Source organism: Symphalangus syndactylus, chromosome 5, assembly GCF_028878055.3.
Source record: "Symphalangus syndactylus isolate Jambi chromosome 5, NHGRI_mSymSyn1-v2.1_pri, whole genome shotgun sequence".
NCBI lineage: Eukaryota > Metazoa > Chordata > Mammalia > Primates > Hylobatidae > Symphalangus > Symphalangus syndactylus.
The window spans coordinates 6,342,821-6,363,001 of NC_072427.2; the positions used below are offsets into that span (position 1 = coordinate 6,342,821).

The window sequence follows — 20,181 nt, forward strand, 5'->3', positions numbered from 1 at the left end:
TGCATGTGTGTATCCCTTTGTTATCTTTTAAATTATAATTGAGGCACAATTTACATATAGATAGTATATCTAAGTGTACTGTTCAATGAATATTTGTAAACTGATGAGCTTTGTGTAATGATGAATGATGACCTGGATCAAGAAACAAGACAATATCAGCCCCTGGACAGGCCCTCTTCATGCCCCTTGTGGTCACTAGTCCCTCTGGGATAACACTGACCTGACTTTTTGATCTCTAAATGAGTTATTTTAAGGCAAACATCCTTGTGACCAGCATCCTGGTCATACAGTAGAGGCTATCAGCCCTGCAGGTGGGCCCCGTCCCAGCCACAGCCCCCTCCCCCTGCACAGGTACCCACTTCCTTGGCTTTTGTAGTGATGAGCACCTTCTGTCTTCTGGCCTTAGGCATTTGTGATTTTTGAATGAGTCAAGGTGAAAAGAACAAGCAGCACATGTTTCTGGCTTGCTGCATTTGGTTCTGCACCTGGAATGCCTGTTGCCGCTCGGTTTTCATTGAGATTCGCTAAGCAGAACTAGCAGTAGTGCTCCCTTTTTGTGAGCCTACTGTGTGCCAGGGGAGGCTCCTGGGTTCCCGACAGACCCGGAAGAGCCTACTGTGTACCAGGTGAGGCTTGCAAGAGACCCGGAAGCTTCCAGAGCTCTCTGGCCCATCCTACCTTCCCCTGGAGTTCTTTGGGATTCTCTGGGGGACTTGAAGAGATGATTTTAGCTTCCGATTCTTCAGACCTAGCAGTATATTACTTTTATAAGAGTCTTTTAAAACTGACTCCTCCCTCCAAGGCTGTGTTTGAGTGTTCTTAGAACATCTCCTAGGGCCTGGGGATTTCCGGGGAGTCCCCGCAAATAGAAGTGGCCGATGACGTGAGTGATGGGTCCACGTTTGGCATGTTGTCATGATTCTCTCACCTCCCTCCCTGGTGCCTTAATGTCTCCTGATGGACATCCCTGGCTATAACTTGCAAGGTACCCCATTGTCAAACGACTGAGGGATGGCACTTCTCTGCCTACAGATGCAGCTGGCTAAGGTGTTGTGTGATTTTAAATACAGAATACCCCCACTCCATCATATTTTTCTTTCTTCTCTACCAAGCGTTTTTGAAACTAGTTCAACCTGACGCTCCTACAACTCTCCAGGTCGGCTCCTTGTTATTAAACCGTGTTGTGAACATCGAGGCCAAGCCCGTGGCACGTTAGGTGGCTGCAGTGCTGTGTGGCAAATGAGCATGGTGCTTTCCGGTGGTCCCCGTGCTTGTGGGTTAGCCATGTGAGCAAGGGGACCCAGGGTACTTCCATGGGGACGCAGGGTGCACTCTGGGTGTATTAGCCTGTTTAGAGCTCCTCTTACGGAATACTGCAGACTGGGAGGCTTACACAGCAGACAGTTATTCCTCACGGATCTGGAAGCTGGAACTCTGCAGTGCCAGTAGGACTGGTTTGGGATAAGGAATCTCTTTCCTGGCTTGTCGACAGCTGCCTTCTCACTGTGTCCTCACCTGCCCTCTTGTGCTCACTTGGAGAGAGGGAAAGAGGAAGGGAGGGAGAAATACCTCTAGTGTCTCTTCTTCTTTTTATAAGGACCCAGACCTGTTGGATCAGGGCCCCACCTTGCTGACCTCATTTAACCTTCATCACCTCCCTGAAGGCCCTGTCTCCAAATACAGTGACATTGGAGATTAGGGTTTCAACCTCTGAATTTCAGGGGGACACAGTTTAGCCCATAACAGTGAGCATGACTAAAATGCATGTAGTTGCTCTTACCAGCCGCTACTCTGCCTTCTTCCTGGCTCTGGCTGTCATCACAGTTTAGCAGCCTTCACTCATGGCCCTGCCTGTGGCTACTCTAATAAATGTGATTCAAACAGAAATGTTGAGAAAGATTATGATTCTAGGCACACACCTCAGACAGCTGCCTTGGGAAGGCTGAGTCAGGAATGTGCCCCTCCTTCCAGGTCGCATTTGAATCTCTGAAGGGAGATTCGATCCATTCCCAGATTCCCTTTGGGGATATCCGACTCCATGGAAGACTTAGTTGTCCCATTCCTCACATGGAGGAGGTTATTTTTAGCCAAAACATATCACACTTCTTCTCGGTCTCACCCGCACCTAAAACCCCAGCTTTCCCTAGGGAGAGGGAGGGCATTCTCACCCACCAGCAAGGGGGAAACATCTCCAGTGAGAGAAGATAGAGGAGGCTGAAAGCTGTCATTGAAGTGGGACTAAGCCAAGTTCATTTTTAAATTATTGACCGAAGTAAGTGCCCAGCAGTGCAGTTGATAGAGAATGTGAGTGTGTTGCAGCTTTCAAAATTCACTAGGGTCCATTGCTATACGAGTGAGTGTGGGTGTCACCCTCATGCTGCCAGTAAGGGGAGGGGTGTCCTGGGCATGCCCATGTCTACAGATGTACACTCATGTGTGCACACACAGGAACCTGCACACAGGTGACGGTGCAGTGCTGCTGAGGTGCAGCCATCCAGCAGGCTGGTCAGGGCGTCGTGTTTCCTGAATGCCAAATGCTAGAAGACAGAGCTCTTCTCTGGCAGCCAGGGAGTACGTGCAGAGGTCCAGAGGTCTCCTGAAAGGGAACTCAAGGCGCTCATCACCTGCTGCATTCACGGTGCCACCCGCAGTTGCTCCCCACACAGGGAGCCACCTGTGGTCCTGGAAAGTTTGCCAAGAGAGTAGTCAGAATGAGGGTGTGGCTCAATGAGGGGCCCTCAGCTGTGACAGGTGACCCAGAGGGAGGAACAGGGATCAGTGAGTGCGCGGCTCAGTGTGGCGCGTCCTCTCCAGTTTCCACTCGTTTGCCTTTGGAGAGGCCAGGTCTGGGCTTGGTCCCTGGCGCAGCTGTCTTTCAGAGACCCCGGCGCCCACCCTGCAGGCCCTGAGGCTTGGCTTGGAACATCCCTGCTCACCTTTCTACCGGCTGCTTTGTCTTTTTGCTGAAATGGCCTTGAGGCTGCTTCCCCTAGGCGTGCGCCTGCTCAGCTTAGACTGCCCGGCCCAAGGCCTGTCACACACAGGCAGTCAGGAAACACTTGACAAAGTGTTTGTCAGAATAAGAGATTTTCAAGGTTCCTCTGATGTCCTGAGGTGAACCTGCCTGGGACCATTTCTGGTGGGCATCAGGGCCTGTTTCAGAAGCCCCTGAGCCTCCCTGGGGTTCTCCGAAGAGAGGCTCACTGTGATTTGACAAACATTACATTGCTCCCTGGAGAATCCCTCCCACGTGACGGGTCCTGCTGACATGAGCGTCGTCATCTCTGGCAGGTGGGTAATCTGCGTGATATCTCCATGCACTTGGCTCAAGTTGGCTGTGGCCTTTTGAACATCAGCATTTACTCGTTTCTCTTTCCTTCCCCTCTCCTGCCATATTTTGGTTTCTAGCAGCAAACTGTTGGCATAAACTTTTTGCTTCTAACTTGTAAATCCCGGGGCCAATTTATTCCTCCACTTACCCTTAAGTCACAGAACACCTGAAAATGTTATCTTGTAGGAGTGACTGCTCCAGCCCAGGGACCCTCGAGTCATCTGTGGGGACTTGTGTGATTCTCTTACCAGAGACAGCATCTCCTCCCAAAGTCCAGGATCCTGGAGGTGCCTGGGAAACTGAAGCCAAGGACATCTGTGTCCTAGGCTGTGGTCTCATTAACCCTAGGGAGCAAGGCCCAGAACATGTAGCCTTTCCTGACTCTGACCCATAACCGAGAAAACCCCATCATGAAGCAACAGCTCACATGGCATTACAACACACAAACCAACAAACTGAGTTAGCCTGCAAGGCCATAACTGCTGGATGACTCCCAGTCCACAGAAAACCATAATTGCCAAGGGGAAAGTCTGGAAGGCTTCCTTGGAGAATGTGCCAGCATATTCATTGCTTGGGCTGGCTGTGGAAATGAAGGTGACTCCCTACCTCACTCCCAGCCCCTTCCCCCTCAGCTACTCTTCCATTGCAAGAGGTTAGGATTTTCCCACCCCCCACTTGTATTTTTGATGTTATAGCTAAGAAGCCTTTGTCTACACCGAGGTCAGGAAGATTTCCATCTTAGTTTTCTTCTAAGAGTTTTATAGTTTTAGCACTCACATTTATCTCTTTAATTCATTTTGACTTATATTTTAAATGTGGTGTGAGGTAGGGGTCCAACTTTATTATTCCTTTGTAGTTAGTTTTCCTTTGTCACATCCTAGACGCTAAGACATTTGCTCCTAAATGCTGTTCAGCCATTCGGATCACACCCACATCCACTTAGGTTTGCAAGAACACAAGGACTTGTCAATGAGCCTGAATCTGCAATCCAATATCCATGACTATGGTTGGTGTATGGCAGATGCCACATGCTCTCTTGTGGCTGACAGCGTGATGTCCCAGCAATAACTATGACAGTGTTTGGTAGTTGAGCAGTTGGTGGGAAAAACTGAGCCATCTCTCTCAAAGGCAGACCCTGTAAGGTTGGACTAATGGGCAGCAAGGCCACCAGCTGCAGATGGCTTATATGCAACAACTTACTGTATCAACCAGAGTTTATACAGTTGTTTGTTGTTCCTTAAGTCTAGAGAGGGTCGAGTGGTCAGCCCCGAGATAAAGAGTTATGAGCTTATATCATGTTGTTTTCTACTGAAAAAGAAACTAAGTCTCTTCACCCAATTTTGTCTACAAAATTATGCTTCTACTGAGAAAAGGAGAAGAAAGAAGACAAATGAGCACCTGTGTTGTGCTGGCATGGATGGGAAGATGGGCCACAGAGCTAGTGGATGGGAGCCTCTTCTCTGGAGAAATTAAATGAGCTTCTCCAGGTGTCAGAAGAACTCATTACACCCCTCCTTTTTTGTTGTTGTTGTTTTTTTTTTTTTTTTTTTGAGACGGAGTCTTGGTCTGTCACCCAGGTGGAGTGCAGTGATGGATCTCAGCTCACTGCAACCTCTACCTCCCGCATTCAAGTGATTCTCCTGCTTCAGCCTCCAGAGTAGGTGGGACCACAGGGACCTGCCACCATGCCTGGCCTGGGTATTTTTGTTTTGTTTTTGTTTTGTTTGAGAAAGAGTTTTGCTCTGTCTCTCAGGCTGGAGTGCAGTGGCACAATCTTGGCTCACTGCAAGCTCTACCTCCCAGGTTCATGCCATTCTCCTGCCTCAGTCTCCCGAGTAGCTGGGACTACAGGCACCTGCCACCACACCGGCTAATTTTTTGTATTTTTAGTAGAGATGGGGTTTCACCATGTTAGCCAGGATGGTCTCGATCTCCTGACCTCGTTATCCGCCTGCTCAGTCTCCCAAAGTGCTGGGATTACAGGCGTGGGCCACCACACCCGGCCAATTTTGTATTTTTAGTAGAGACGGGGTTTCACCATGTTGGCCAGGCTGGTCTTGAACTCCTGACCTCAGGCGATCCTCCCAGCTCAGCCTCCCAAAGTGCTGGGATTACAGGCGTGAGCCACCACACCTGGCCCACACCGCTTCATTTTTACCCCGTGTTTCAGATTTTTTGAAGAGTGTGTCTGTTGTCAGGGGTGTAGTAGAGTTGGAGTGAGCCACCATTTAGGACACAAGCACACAGCTGTTGGCAGGGTGTAGTAGAGCCTCTGTTTCCCCATCTGTAAAATGGGACCAGTCATACCTGCCAAGCAAGGGAGGGTTCAGTGTTTAGAGCAGTCTCGCCCGTTTAGAGGCATAACTAATAAATTCCAGTTGCCTTTCTGCCTCCGTTTTGTTACAAGAAACTGTGCAAACATGTGGAATTGATGTTTTTAAAAATTTTTAAATAAGTTCTGTGATCTGTGGAGAATTTTAAATCATAGAAGGCTGGATGTGAAAGCCAGTGAAAGCACCATTGCAGCGTCTAAAAGCCTCGCCTCAGCGTAAGGGAATTCCAGTTAACTCAGAAGGTTCCACAGTATCAGCACTGAAGTTAGCAGAGCTGTGTCGCAGACCTCAGTTTTTAATACATCAATACAGAGAAAACTGGTTTTTCCTCATTTCTTGACAAGCACCAGCATGGGGATTTGGTGGGTTTTCCCAGCTTGGTGCCTTCTGCAGCCTGAGAGGGTGGGGGTATCTCTGAGTCTCCAGGGCTCTGTCTTCCCTAGACTGCAGTTTCTTTTTAGGAACATGGAATAGTGGTGGGCTTTGCTTTCTGCTGAAGCTGGATGGCTTAATTCCCGTTTATTCCCCCCACAGCTCTTACTTTACAACAACCTGGGATTTTCTCCAGACTTTGTTTTGTGCATTCTAAGCATTTCCACCTCATCTCTCATAAACACACAGCTCTTGTGCTCTGTTATCAGGAGCCGTTTCTTTTATGTGTTTTTCCTCGCTCAGTTTTATGACCAGGCTGGTCATGATTGGAATAAATCATTAAAAGCATTAGACCTTAATCCACCTTTGTGCAAGAGCATTTCTTGTAAATAAACTGATTCTTTGTTTTCTAGTTAAAAAAAATCATGTGCACCTTGGAAAAATTAAAATGCAATTATTGGAAGGCCCCTTGCTTCACTGTTCCTCTAGCATATTGCACGTTACCTAATTAGGGTGGAAAGTCAGGGCTGCCTCCTCCGAGCGCTCGGTGCGGCTGAGGCCAGGGGGAAGTGTTTGTGTGGCATTTGAGGTCTGCCGGTTCTGCATCAGAGCCCGTGGCGGGCACACTCAGGACAGGAAGCTCGGCACATCTGGCCTTATTATGTCTCCCTTCCCCCTCACCAGGCAACTTCTCCAGGGTGTGCAGATCTGATTGTTTCTGATTGATTCATTGACCCAGGGAGGCTGCAGCCAAGGCTGGGCGGGCACGGCTGGGTGTGTGTCTGAGCGTGTGCGTGCACCCACGTGGCCCGCGTGCACATACCATCAGGGCTGTGTAGCAGTATTCCACCTACTCACTGGTAGACTTGTAAAAGCAACCCACAAAACATTTTTAAGCAAAACCAGAATAATGACCTTGAAGGCACCGAGAAACCACATGGCATCCTTTCTGGTTGTCGTGTTGTTTTTTTCAGTAGTCTGCGTTGCTGGGTTGTGACATCCATGTGGCCACAAAAGCATCTTGAGGCAAAATAACACTTAATTTGTTCTTTATTTATGTTTAACTAAGCACATTGCATGTTTCCAAATAAAAATAGACCCAAAGTGAGGTACCTGGGCCCAGTGTGTGGAACATGAGCCCTGGAGCTGCACCTCTGTGGAGCCAGGCCATGTGAGCTTCCTCTGCGCCTCGTGGAGAGGACGAGGAAGGAGGATGTATTAGTCTGTTTTCACACTGCTCTAAAGGTACTACCTGAGACTGGGTAGTTTATAAAGGAAAGAGGTTTAATGGACTCAGTTCTGCATGGCTGGGGAGGCTTCTAATCATGGCTGAAGGGGAAAGGGAAGCAGACACCTTTTCACAGTGCAGCAGGGGGTTGGGGGAAGAACGGCCAAACACTCCTAAAACCATCCGCTCCCAGGGGAACTCACTCACTATCCCAAGAAAGGCGTAGGGGAAGCTGTTCCCATGATCCAATCACTTCCCACCAGGTTCCTCCCTGACGCATGGGGATTACAGTTCGAGATGAGATTTGGGTGGGGACACAGAGCCACACCACATCAGAGGGACCACCCTGTGTGTGGCTGAGCTCCCCACCAGTTTGATGTGGACATCAGCAAAGAGGATGTTGGTTTAGCTCTTTGGGAGCAGGGAGGAGGGGTCATTTTTAATGAAATGGTTCCCCTGTCCCATTCTCCCCTGCGCTCTGCCAACTCCTTCCCTCCTGCGACACCTCAGGCAAGTTCATGGAAGGAGCCTTTGAAACAGAGCAGTGTGCAGCTCGACAGAGGGGCAGCCCATGGTGGAGAGCAGCTGCTCCTTCCTTGGGTGGCCACAGCCCATCCAGGGCATGGGGCTGACGGGCAGAGTCCAGCTGTATTTAGCCTTCATCTGCCCCATGGTGCTATGCCAGCAGAGCCACTGCCCACCCACGCCCAATGTGACTGCACAGCCAGGGCAGCACTGAGCTCCTCCTGTAGCCACCCCATGCCACCATCCGCTTGTGTGTCACACAGGGGCATATCAAGGAACTGCCCTCGGGGTTAAACGCCCATAGGAGGGTGGATGTCAGGTTTCCTAGCGGGCCCTGTTGAGATAAGCCCTGTGGTCCCTGCGGGGTGAGACGTGTCTTTCCTGGGTGTGGGGAGTACTGCGATGGGGAGCCCTGGAGAGTCATGCCCCAGCAGTGTGGCCAGCATGGGCTCGCCCTCCCCACCCCTGCTGTGGCCGCCCTCCCAGCATTCCCCAGAGGGGCCGGCATCCAAGGGGGGCCCCCGTGTCATCCCATGCGTCCCTCTGCCAGAGCTGCCTTCCTCCGCTGGAAAACCCCTGCCCCTCCTGCAGTGGCTGGCCTGCCGTCCCACCGACACCACCCATCCTTGGGACGCGGCCCCCACTGCCCTGCATTGCGTTTCTCCTGGTGTGTACGGTTCAGGTTTCCTGTCTTAGGGTGAGATCCTTAGGTGCAAGCATGTGTGTGTGGAGACACGCATTTGGCTTGTGGGCTAGTCCTCACTGTGGACTTCAAGGCCCTGGCTCCCCCAGCTCTGGCTCTGCTTCCTCTCTCAAGGGCTCCTGAAGCATTTTTAGAACATTCTGCGCAGCCTTCCGGGGCTTGCTGTCCATGAGACCCAGCACTGACCCCGGCTCACGCCCCCGGGCGCATGGTGAGGAGGCACTCCCTCTCAGGGTGTGCAGGTGCAGGGGCATCGCCTGAGAGTCAGGGCCTCTTAAACCTTGCACCCTGGGTGTCTGGCTGGCCTCACCTGGTCCCAGCCCTGGGCACTGAAGTTAGACAGATCTGGCGTAGGATCCCAGCACTGGGTGCCCATCCAGGTGACCTGGGGGGAGTTACCTTTCCTTTCCAAACCTCAGTTTCCCTCATCCTGGGTCATGAGGATTAAGTGAGGTGCTGTGGGTACTCTGCTCAGCACACCCCCGACGCGTGTTAGATGCCTGATGGATGCTTGCGGTGGTTCTTGTTTTATTGGGTGAACACAAAAGCATCGTACACAAACCCTTCCCATATGGGCTGAGGCTCATAGCGAGCATTGTCCCAGTGGGCCTGCCTTGATTGTGCATGACGTTGACCATGTGGACTTGCCCGGTGAGACCAGGGCCTCCCACGTTCTGAAGAGGATGTGTTTTGTGTCTCTGCTGCAGGAATTGCTTACTTAGGAGGTGTGTGCAGTGCTAAGAGGAAGTGTGTGCTTGCCGAAGACAATGGTCTCAATTTGGCCTTTACCATCGCCCATGAGCTGGGCCACAAGTAAGTATCAGACTCCGTGTCTTCCTGTTTTCTTTCAGTCTTTTTTGAATACAGATTTTTCGCTTGAATTCTGTAAGTTCTAAAACAGTGCTGCTCTATGCCTTTGCTGCGTCTGCAATAAAGGACCCAGGTCAGCACACTGGGGTCGCAGCCCTCAGAGACCCCACAAGATCACTGCACCGATTGGCTTGGAGAGTTGAAATGTTAATTTGATGTGCACGTCTATTCTTAAAGCCAACAGACTAGAGAGAAGAGGTTCCTCTCAGGATGTCCTTATTTAGTTGTACTTCCCTTTTGGGACGAGCATGATCTTTGATTCACTCTAAGTCTATTATTCATATAATGGGATGCATCTTTATACTATTGACTTTCCATGTCTTTTTCTGCCAATTCTAAAGTCCAACTTTCTGAATGTAGAATTTAGTGTCTTAGTTTTGAAGAATTAACAGCTGTGGATGAGAGCCTTTGCACACAGCGATTCTTCTCTTTAGGATGAAATAACCATAGAACCTTAGCACTTGCCTTAAGGAGAGTCCAAGGCAACCTCCTGGTTGTTCAGATGAGGAAACAGAGCGTCAGAGGGGTTGCTGAGTGGCTGGCCCCAGGTTGTGACCACCTGTAGGAAGCCTCAAGTGGCAGAAAGCCAGATGACGCTAAAACTGTGGCCTGAGGATTATTCTTTTTCCTAGAGTAGGTGTCTGTTTTATGTTTCTCTGAAGGAAAGATTGTGATATGACTGCTTAAGAACTTAAAATTAAATTGAGGCCAGAGCATGCAAAACAGTGGAAAGGTTTATATTGGATTGAATAGATCATAATTAAATGGAAATCTAGTTCTTGGGGGAAAAATTATTGTAAAGGTTTCCTAATGACCTACACAGTAAGATGCCTGGAATCTCAACTGTTAACTCTAGTTTTTACGAGAGTAAAGTTAATGTATAAGAAGGAGTATAAAAGCAATTGTTTTTCTCAAGCATTTGTCATATCTGTGGCTTTACTTTTTGTTTGTTTTTTTTATGAGCGATGCCGTTTAATGAGTTTATATTCTATTAACTCACTTTTTAAAATGCTGGTCCACATCCACTGAATTGATTTTATGACCTTTTTGTTTTGTTTTGTTTTTGCTGTGTTTTTTAATTATATTTTAAGTTCTGGGATACATGTGCAGAATGTGCAGGTTTGTTACATAGGTATATACATGCCGTGGTGGTTTGCTGCACCTATCAAGCTGACATCTACATTAGGTATTTCTCCTAATGCAATCCCTCCCCTAGTCCTCCACCCCCCAACAGGCCCTGGTGTGTGATGTTCCCCTCCCTGTGTCCATGTGTTCCCATTGTTCAACTCCCACTTATGAGTGAGAACATGCGGTGTTTGGTTTTCTGTTCCTGTGTTGGTTTGCTGAGAGTGGTGGTTTCCAGCTTCATCCATGTCCCTGCAAAGGACATGGACTCATCCGTTTTTATGGCTGCATGTTTTTGTTGTTGTCTTGGTTTATCTTCATTTTCTCCATTCCTGTAGAGGGGTTTGGTAGTTGGCCTTTCCGTGCCTATTGTATGTCATGATGTGAGTAGGTGCAGAGAGTGGAAATGATGTTATGTGCAATTCCTGGGGTGGGGAGGAAATCTCATGTTATTGACGCAGGACCTGGTGAAGCAAGATGAGAAGTTGTCTCTGAGTGCACAGTTATCTCATCTCAACACTATTTTTAAAAATACTGGTGACAATTCTTTGCACATAACTGTTTTTTAAATGAAGTTCAATTGCATTTGTAGTAATACCTCTGAGTTCTTAAAATCCTGTTTCCAAGAGTGATTTGCTGGGGAAAAAAAGCATAAATCAGAATGGGTTTGGCAAACATCTTCCCACCATCAAGGGACCCAGCCAGCATCCATAGTACCTAAGAATCAATTACCTAATGATTATGAGAATGCAGGATGTCAGAGTCCTTACCAACACCCGAGTTGGTATGGGCTTTTGAATAGTCAATTTAAATAAGGTGAGTTGAGCTATAGTTACATGAACTGCAATGTCCCACGCCAGCATCCAGCAGCATGGCACATGCTAAGTGCCATTTGCACATATGTGTGGGCACACACGTGCTGCATGGAGGTCTTTTCTCATCAGACATTAAAAATACAGAGGGCCATTTTCTCCCTGATGACCTGTTCGAATGTGCCGGATCAAACGCTGGCCTCCCTGCAGTGGAGGTCTGCAAAGATGAATGGTTAGATTCAAACACACTTTAGTACCCTTTAGCTATAGACTGTTTAGAACTTCTTGGAGGACTCTTTATAGCTTGCTATTGAGCTCTAATTACCGACAAAAACAAACACCTTATTGTTAATCAAAGCCAATAAATCTTGCTAGCTTTTGGCCCTCCCGCTCTTTGGGTAATTACAGGTTTCCCAGGGAAGTCTGTCACCTTTGATTAGTCGCAAGTGTTGGGAAGCAGATTTCCGAGGATGAAGCTACGTCCTCCCCATCCGCAGGCCCCTCTGGTCACTGGGCTCTGGTTGCAGGCCATCTGGGCTGCTGGGAAGGGCCAAGACCAACCCGCACTCTCAGCGAAGCCACCGGCCAGGCTGTTTCACAGACACAAAACCGGAAAGCTGTTCCCTATTTTGGAATACAGTGGAGCCGTTTAACTCCATGTTCCTTGGCTTATGTGAAGAAAGTCTCCAGGTGGCTTACCCACTGGTCCCTTACCATGGAATGCTGATAAAGTGAAACATTTCTGGAGGGAAGGTGTATGTGCGTGTGCGCCTTTGCACATGGCACACAAAGGTGTGGCTCTTCTGTTTGTTACCTAATGTGCGTCATAGGGCAATTGGTGTGAGCAGCTACCCTAAAATCTGATTGTCAGGAAAAAAATTCCGCTTCTGTATGAGCTACACATTCCACTTATCAAACAAGGAATTGCGTAGATTCACATGATTTTGTTTCTGCGTTGGCTGTCAGAAAATACAAAGCTAGATTTAGGGCTCATTTTCAGCAGTTAACTCATCTACATCCTGGAATTATACTTTCCTTCCTCTTCTCTTTCTGGTGTCTGTATGCATGGCTTTATTTTAAATCAAACATAATTTATTTGGTACAATAAACCGGCTCTAATCCAATTTGCAATCAAATAGGTCCTAAGTTATAATTGAACTTAAAGTTCTTGCCATGGTAATGTCAATAATGCTGCTTCGGCCATGAATTAATAACATACTAGTGATGTTTGACTCGGATCAGATCTCTCATTTATTGAACACCTACTATGTGCAGGGTACTGTGTGAGATGCTGTGTGTTTATCACGCCATTGAGTCAGTCCTATGAGGTAGGTGTTATGTAGCTTTTACTTTACGGGTTAGGAGACTAGTACTGCTTTTTTAAAATTTATAGTTACTACTTAATATGATTTGGGATCACTTACATGATTATACATGCTGCAATAGGCCCATTAAAATAAGGATACAAATTACATGAAATAATAAGAGAACTTGCAGAGTCAAAAACCAAGGTACTTTCAGTTTAAGGGAAGTAAATGTCCATGTGTATAGCTGCTGCTGGCTGACCAAGGACAATACCATATCATGGAGAGGGGTTCCCTAGGACACTCGAGTACTGTAGGTGAGATTGACAGCTTTTTTTTTTTTTTTTTGAGATTGACAGCTTCTTTTTTTTTTTTTTTTTTTTTTTTTTTTGAGACCAAACAATGGGCCAGCCATTTAATTAATATAAGTCTGAGACTATTAGGATGAAAGTGATGTCAGTGAAAATGATCAATAGTTTTGTGGTCTTACAGAAACATGGAAAAGGCTCCATTTACATATTAATACATAAATGAATCTGAGATTTTAAAAGCTTCCTGCTGGGCGCCTTCTCACAGATCCTGCCTCTCATCTATCATTAACTCCCCTGTAACCGCTGAGCTGAAGCTGTGGATTCATTAGATTAACAGCTTTCTGATTCTCTGCCCTGACAAAGGAGCAGGCTGCAGAAGACTCCCTAGCGCTGCTGTGGACAGGCGCTGGGGGATGGCAAGTCCTGGTGCAGGTGCTGTGTGAGAAGCTGCAGAGGGGCCACGCTTGCTGCTGCCTGGAGGCAGAGTCAGCTGCTGAGCAGCAGTCACGCTGACAACAGCCCGGAGGTTCCTAAATGCACCCCCATGCCCTTGGTTTCTTCTTGCCCATGAAAGGCTATTCTGATGGGCAGCCATGTGCTACCTTTGGGGTTCAGCTAGTAATTAGAAATGTTGGCAGCGTTAAGTGTGAGGAAAGCAGCTGTGTCCCTTCCCATAGCGGCAGCTTGAGAAATGCACTTTAAAGTGAGTGTTTTTAGCCGGGGTCTCCTTGTGCCTTTCTCCATCCCGCGGTGGCCGTTAGAAAGCAGCAGCCCCTGCGCGTGGCAAGATGGCTGCAACAGGCGTTTTTTACCAGCTGATCCTCCTTAAGACAGGATCCATGGAATGGGGGGCAGTTCCTTGAGAGAAACAGCCCAGCTGAGATGACACGCCCCAGGTTTTCTTCTTCAAGAAACCAGGACAGGGTGCCTTGTCCTGGATGTCAGCATCCAACATGCCGATCACAATTTGGTTTTAAAGAGAAAGAGGAAAATCCAGAAGTAAGCATTTGTTTCTCTCAGGCCCCTGCTTTTCAGGCTCAACTCTGGTTGGTCATGGGAAGGACTGACCCCTGATGATGAGTAGAAGCTCAGCTCTATGCTGACTGCCCATGAGAAAAAGAAAAAATAAAATCCAGATCAAGGAGGGAGTTGGCAGTAACTTCAGTGTGACTTTAAAGTGGGTGTAATGCAGCTGTTGGAATTAGAGCATCTATTGTTGGCTGTGATTTGGAAGCTCCGGTATAAAAGAAAGTGCATAGCTCTATGAAGGCTGCTGAGAGTGCCTTGTGTTTTGAGGGAAGTGGGTCTGATACGCTGCAGCTAGGTCCAGGGGAGGTGCCTGGTAGGAGGAGCTGGTCCTACTGCAGCTGCAGGCAGGAGGGCACAGAACCAAGTGTCCACTAGTCGTTCTGGGCCTAGGGAAACCCAGGACCCTGTGCCCACCTGTGTCTTAATCAGGCAGGGCAGCAAGCTCCTGGGAGGTGTCTAGAGACAGGACCTTCTAGGTGGGGTGACAGTAGAAGGGAGGGAGTCTGCTTTGTGCACCATCTGCCACCCATTCAGAAAAACAAAAAGGATATATCTTTATATAGAGAAATAAAAAGCTTTCTCATTGCAGAAAATAAACCTCTGCCTTTGTTGGATTGAGGAGTGTCTGTTAGATAAGTCTGAGCCAGACCAGGGTTCAAGAAATGCCTGGCCTTGGGAGCCAGCCCAAACCATGGGAGGTCTCCAGCCCAAGTGGCACCAGCGCCACGCACGTGCTCAGCCTCCTGCAGCCTCTCCCCAGGGAGGAGCTTCTCCAGACGTGCCCCTCCTCGGGTTTCCCCTGCCGCCCCTGTACCCTTGCTTCGGTCAAAAAACCATTCTCTTTCCATTCTGGAATTGACCTCTCCTGTAGTGGAGAGGCCCAGCCTGTGGCTTCTGAAAAACGCTGTCTTGACAAAAGCTGGGAACCTGGCGTAGATGGTGCCTGGCAGTGACGCATAGGAGGAGCGTTGGGCGTTTAGAAACGCGGTGGCCCAGCCTCACCCACCATTGACTGATGCGCTCGCTCTCGGCGGGGAAGCTCAGGAAAGCTCTGCAGGAGATTCCGCACGTCCCAGGTGGAGAACCGTGGAAGACGCAACATTGGAGGCGTCTCATTGTTGCTCCTTCTGGCCTTGCCCACATTCCTGCCACCGTCTCTTTCCCCCATGCCTCCGAGGCCCCAGTGCTGGGGTGCCAACACTGGGTCTCCCTCAGTGCTGAGCCCGGCTGTGCTAAAAACAACCCACCCGCTTCACCTCTCTCTCGGTCCCCCTGAGTTCCATGCACCTCACCACTTCCGAGTGAGCACTCAGGACCCGGCCGCTCTGAATGTTGCTACCGTACACAGGCTTAGTCCTGTCTCTACTCCGTCAGCTCCCAGGAGACCTCAAGGAGGGCGTGGCGCAAAGCGTAAAGTGACCTGTGGTGGAGCCACTGGAAGGATGGGCCGGGCAGAAGCCTGGACCCAGATGAGGCAGGAGAGCAGGGAGAGGGACAGGTGGAGCCCTGCAAGTACAGAGGGCGGGTGGGGCCACCACCAGGTGCAAGTGAAGCTCAGTCTCCTCTAATTTTCGTTCCATTGGATGCTTCCAGCCAGATGTGATGCTGTGCCAAGGTGAGTTCAGGACCGTGGACGTCGGGAAGGATGCCACATTGACTAGGGACCTGCTTGCCCGACCTGCAGCTCAGAACGTGAAGGAATCGGATCCATGAGAAGTGTGGCCCGTGGGCAGCGGGTGGACGCATGTCTGGGGAGTGATGGGGAGGAGGGAAGGTTGGGGGAGAGCCATGTGGGGGAAACGTTCCCATAACTGGAGTTGACATGGTTCAAATGAAAAGAAATTGTCTCAGTCCCAGAACAGGAAGGAAAGCAAAGCCATTATCCAGATGTGTGAAGCACAGGAATGCTCGTCTGTGATTTGTATTAAAAACGAGCCAGCCGACACAGTGCTGTGGGGACACGGAATGGACACAGGACAGATCTAGGCGGGCAGGCAGCCCACCAGCAGACAGCCATGGGTGGTGGCTGCTCTTGCCTCAAATGTTTGGCCTGAGCGCTCCACCTAGTAGGCACGGCACAGACATCAGATGGGCTGGCGTTGAGAGGAAGTTACGCAGAGAGAGAATTTCTGAGAAGGTCCTAACTGTTTGGAAATCCTGGAGGGAGAGGGAGCATTCTTTTGTTCTAGTTGGGATTAGGGCAGTTGTGTTCACATAGGGGTTGGTCTTCCTGGAGGAACAGAAAAGGGGGTGCCTCCCCCCAGGAAGGGATGGAGCCTTGGACAGGCTCTAGACAGGTTTCCCAGCAGGTTCCTGCCTGGGCCTCCTCCCCAGTTCCCACTTAGCTCTCATGGCCTCAGGCGGTCTTCCCCTCTCTACTGAAGGGTAATTGGTGGTGCTTGCAGCGTTGAAGGGTTCTCAGGTTTCCCTTGCGGGAGCTTGGAGTGATTCCTGAAAACAGTTTCTTCTGCACTTGGCCCCTGCATCAAAGTCTGTGTGAGCGTCCACTGGGCATGGCAGTCCTACCCAAATTCCAGAGTCGTTCAAAACATGCAGGCCTTATTTCCTTTTATTTATGTATTTATATATATTTTTTAATTTCTATGGCTATATAGTAGGTATATATATTTATAGGTTACATGAGATGCTTTCATATAGGCATGCAATGCATAAGTCATATCAGGGTGTTTTGCTGGTGAGACTTGCAGGGTTCTTCACCTTGACAAGCCACAAACCTCCTGGTGCCTTGGCTGTGATAGAATGAGCTTGCGACTGTGGAGGACCCACGGGGCAGCTGTTGTTCTGCCCCACTCAGCGTTGCCTGATTTCTCGCTTCCTCCCCGCTCCCTTTCTCTCACACAAATAGAAGCAGAATTTCCTTCTGGCCCCTCCCCAGCAGAGAATCTTGGATGGGAGGTGTCGCCGCAGCGACCAGAGCAGCAAGGAGCATTTGTGACGGTGGGCTCTGTCTAAATGGCCCTACTGCTGTCTTCAGCGATTCTCATGGTCCTGCATTCACGGGTTGCAGAGAAACTGCATTGCTTTTCTTTGGAGTCTCATCATTGATGTGGAGTCACATGCAAGGCAATGACATTTCTTCCAGTTGTCTGGAAAACCCAGAGCCTCTGTTCCAAAGAGGACCTCGGCCACAGCCTTCCCAAATCCCACCAGGCCAGGCCTGACGCCTGGCTTGGAAGGAGGGAAACTCCAACAGAAAGCCATTAAAAGCCTGTCAGCAAGCAGGCACAGGTGGTCCCACCTGTATTCTGAGCAGCATGTCCCAACAGCTGTTGGCTGGCACTCAGCGTCATGATAGGAAGTCCAGCCATGGAGAGACTTCCTCTGCCGCCAGAGTTTCGTTACTGAATGAGGCAGGTTACACACGCTGTGCTGGTGTTTGTCTCTGCCCCAGGAATCCTTTGCATTTAATTATCAGTAGATTCCCTTGCCTAAAATAATGTCATCCAAGATGGTGTTTGAGGAGACAGGAGGAAAGTTGAGTTTGGCTAAAGAACCAGATTCTGAAATCCCCTCAGAACTTCCAGACTCTTCCAGCAATTAGCTGAGATGTAGTTTTCTTGTGCCAGAGCTTCTGGCAGCCTCAATTGAGTGGTTCTTGGAGCTGGAAGGGATGTCCGGAGTCGTCATTTTGCAGATGGTGAGCCACCTCCCTTGCCGCGGCGCTGTGTGGCCGAGTGGAGACTCGCACCAGAAGCTCAGGCTGCAGCACAGTGCCGTTTCCACACGTGAACAGAACCAGGGCCAGCGCTGAGCCCTGTCCAGGTGGCTGTCTTGGTAACTAGACTCACTGAACTTTTACTTGAAAAGACACCTTTGGCTTACACAGCTAGGGTTCCCTTCGTACTCAGATGGCAGGGGCGTGATCTGATGCAGCTTTCTCTGCAGAAGGAGCGTCCCCATTCTTCCAGGTGTTTGGTTTCCTGCCTGGAACCCTTGTGCACCTACTGCCCACTGCCAGTGGACACCTTGAAACCAAGTACCTGACTTCTCCAGACCTGCCCCTCGTGGGATTCCTCCTGCCGTCCCTGTGCCCTTGCTCCAGTCAGCCATTCTCTTCTCATTCTGGAATTGACCTCTCCTGTAGTGGACAGGCCCAACCTGTGGCCTCTGGAAAACCCAAACCTGAATGCCTCTGGGGACCTTGCCACCAGCCCAGTCAATGGCACATTCTGGGAAAGGGCGCTTCTCATCTCCATCTGTTTGAGGTCACAGATGGCTTGCTCTCACTTTGTGCGAAGGTGGTGGTTTTGCCAAATGGCAGTGGCAGACAGAGAGGGCCAGCAGAAGGGCTTGGGGGGCGTCTGGGAGAGCCACAGAATCATGCACTTTGTTCCTGACATCAGAGCAGAGCACAGACAGTAGTTTCCAGGGGCCAGCATGAGGATCTGGGAATGGCCTTTCTTGGAAAAAAAATATACATCAGTAGATGGATATAGAATGAGGGAGGTTATCATTTTCTCAGCAAGTTGCTGGAAGCATGAGTAGGGCATCCCCTTGTTAAGCAGAGCCTCGCTTCTGCAGTGTTGAGAGGGCCTGTGCTAAGTAAGCCTCAGTGACTCACGCCTCTCACTTGTGATTGGTATCAGCAGCCAATGAGAGGAAGGCAGGCTGGTCAGTGTTGAACTGAGCTGGGGAAGAGTCTTAGGGTTTTCAAGGTCCCTGGTGATGCTGATGCAGGGAAGTGAGGCAGGCAGCCACTGGGAGAAGCTGGGCCCTGTGGTGCTGGGTGTATCACTTCGGGGCCTGAACTTGTGCCCACACCTTGCCCACGGCTTTCCCAGATTGCATTCAGGTGGATTGCTAAAGACAAATACAGGGCATCCACACAGCAGTAGTTTTTAGAAGTCAAACTTGACAATAGTATCGCCATACCAAGGACATAGCAGATCCAGGAGGACGTCTGCCGTGAGGCAGCTTCAGACACTGAAAACAAGTGACCAGACGCCTGCTGACGACCCAAAGGCATACATGGGTTGGTTTCTGGTCAGGGGAGCCTTCAACAGGAGCACATGCTGCTGTTATTCCTTCCATACAGAGGCATGTGCTGCTTTGCCTAGTGAGCCTGTGGTTGGCTATGTTGGTGGCTCTGCATTGGGGGAGCACCTGAATTAATAAAGGGCCTGTGCAGCTTTGTGGCACATGCTCTGTGATGACCCAGAGATGTCAGAAACTGCTCCCAGCAGCAGGAAGAGAGTTAAAAAGGCAGCCAAGTTCCTGCCAGCTGCTTGGTCCCCGCTTGGCTTAGCAGAACAAGCTCACAAAGCCCCCCTCCGTATACCGTCCCCCAGTTGAGCTGTCCTTTCTGATTTAATAATTTTCACCTAAAACTCCTACATCCCATGCCCGGTTCAGAATCTGGCAGAGTGAAGAAGCCCCACATTTGGTGCTGCACACAGTGGAGAAGCACCCTAGGACTTCATCTCGTGCCTTGCACTTCACAGTGTAGTCTTGGACCAGCAGCATCTGTATCACCCTGGAGACTATTGGTTGGAAACGCAGGGCTCAGGCCTGCCAGGGGACTCGTGTCCAACATGATAGTTTGAGAGAAACAGCTAAGGACGTCCAAGGGGTGGACCGTTTGGTTTAACTTATTCCTCAGTCCGATGCTCAGTGTTGCAGCTGCTGGTATATATAACTTGGTGGGTTAAAGCAAAAGACTTTTTTTTTCCATCGTGTTTCTGTGGGGGTGTTTTCGGGATAGCTTTCATACCCTGGCTTTGGAATCTCTTCTCTGGTCCCTGCTCTTTGGCTATGCTTTGTTTGCTGCCTGTGCAATGCTAGAAGGCTCCCAGGGGTTGTCAGCTGGCTTTGGAACTTGACGCTAGGTTTCCGTCCAGCCTCCTCTACCACCTGGAGACCGGGTTTCTTAGCAGATATACTTGGTACAGCCACCACTGATCCTACCGGTCAAAGAGACTTCACTCTAGTCCAAACATTTGACTTGACACATAATAAAACCTGGTACATTTTTGGCTAAACTTGAGCACATCAAACTCTTGGATATTTACAAACTTGTATGGAAACATGCTGGTCAACTTGAATTGGGGTTTCCCGTGAAATGGGGGTTTTCCACGTAGAAGATGGAAGGAAGCCGCAAAACTGTCAGAAATACTGAAGAAGAATGTTAGACACTCCTTAAAAAATCCCAAAGCAGCTGGTTTTGTGTGTGTGTGTGTGTGTGCTTGTTTTTTTTTTTTTTTAAAAAAAAAGACAGGGC

General features: G+C 49.4%; 1 protein-coding gene across 1 annotated transcript in view; it reads left to right on the top strand.

The window, feature by feature from the left end:
- Positions 1 to 20,181, top strand: part of ADAMTS17 (ADAM metallopeptidase with thrombospondin type 1 motif 17) — a 363,306-nt gene that overhangs the window by 131,490 nt on the left and 211,635 nt on the right. Inside the window, exon 8 of the mRNA XM_055277066.2 lies at positions 9,200 to 9,305. Within this exon, the coding sequence (XP_055133041.2) occupies positions 9,200 to 9,305 (106 nt within the window). The remainder of the gene's footprint in view (positions 1 to 9,199; positions 9,306 to 20,181) is intronic.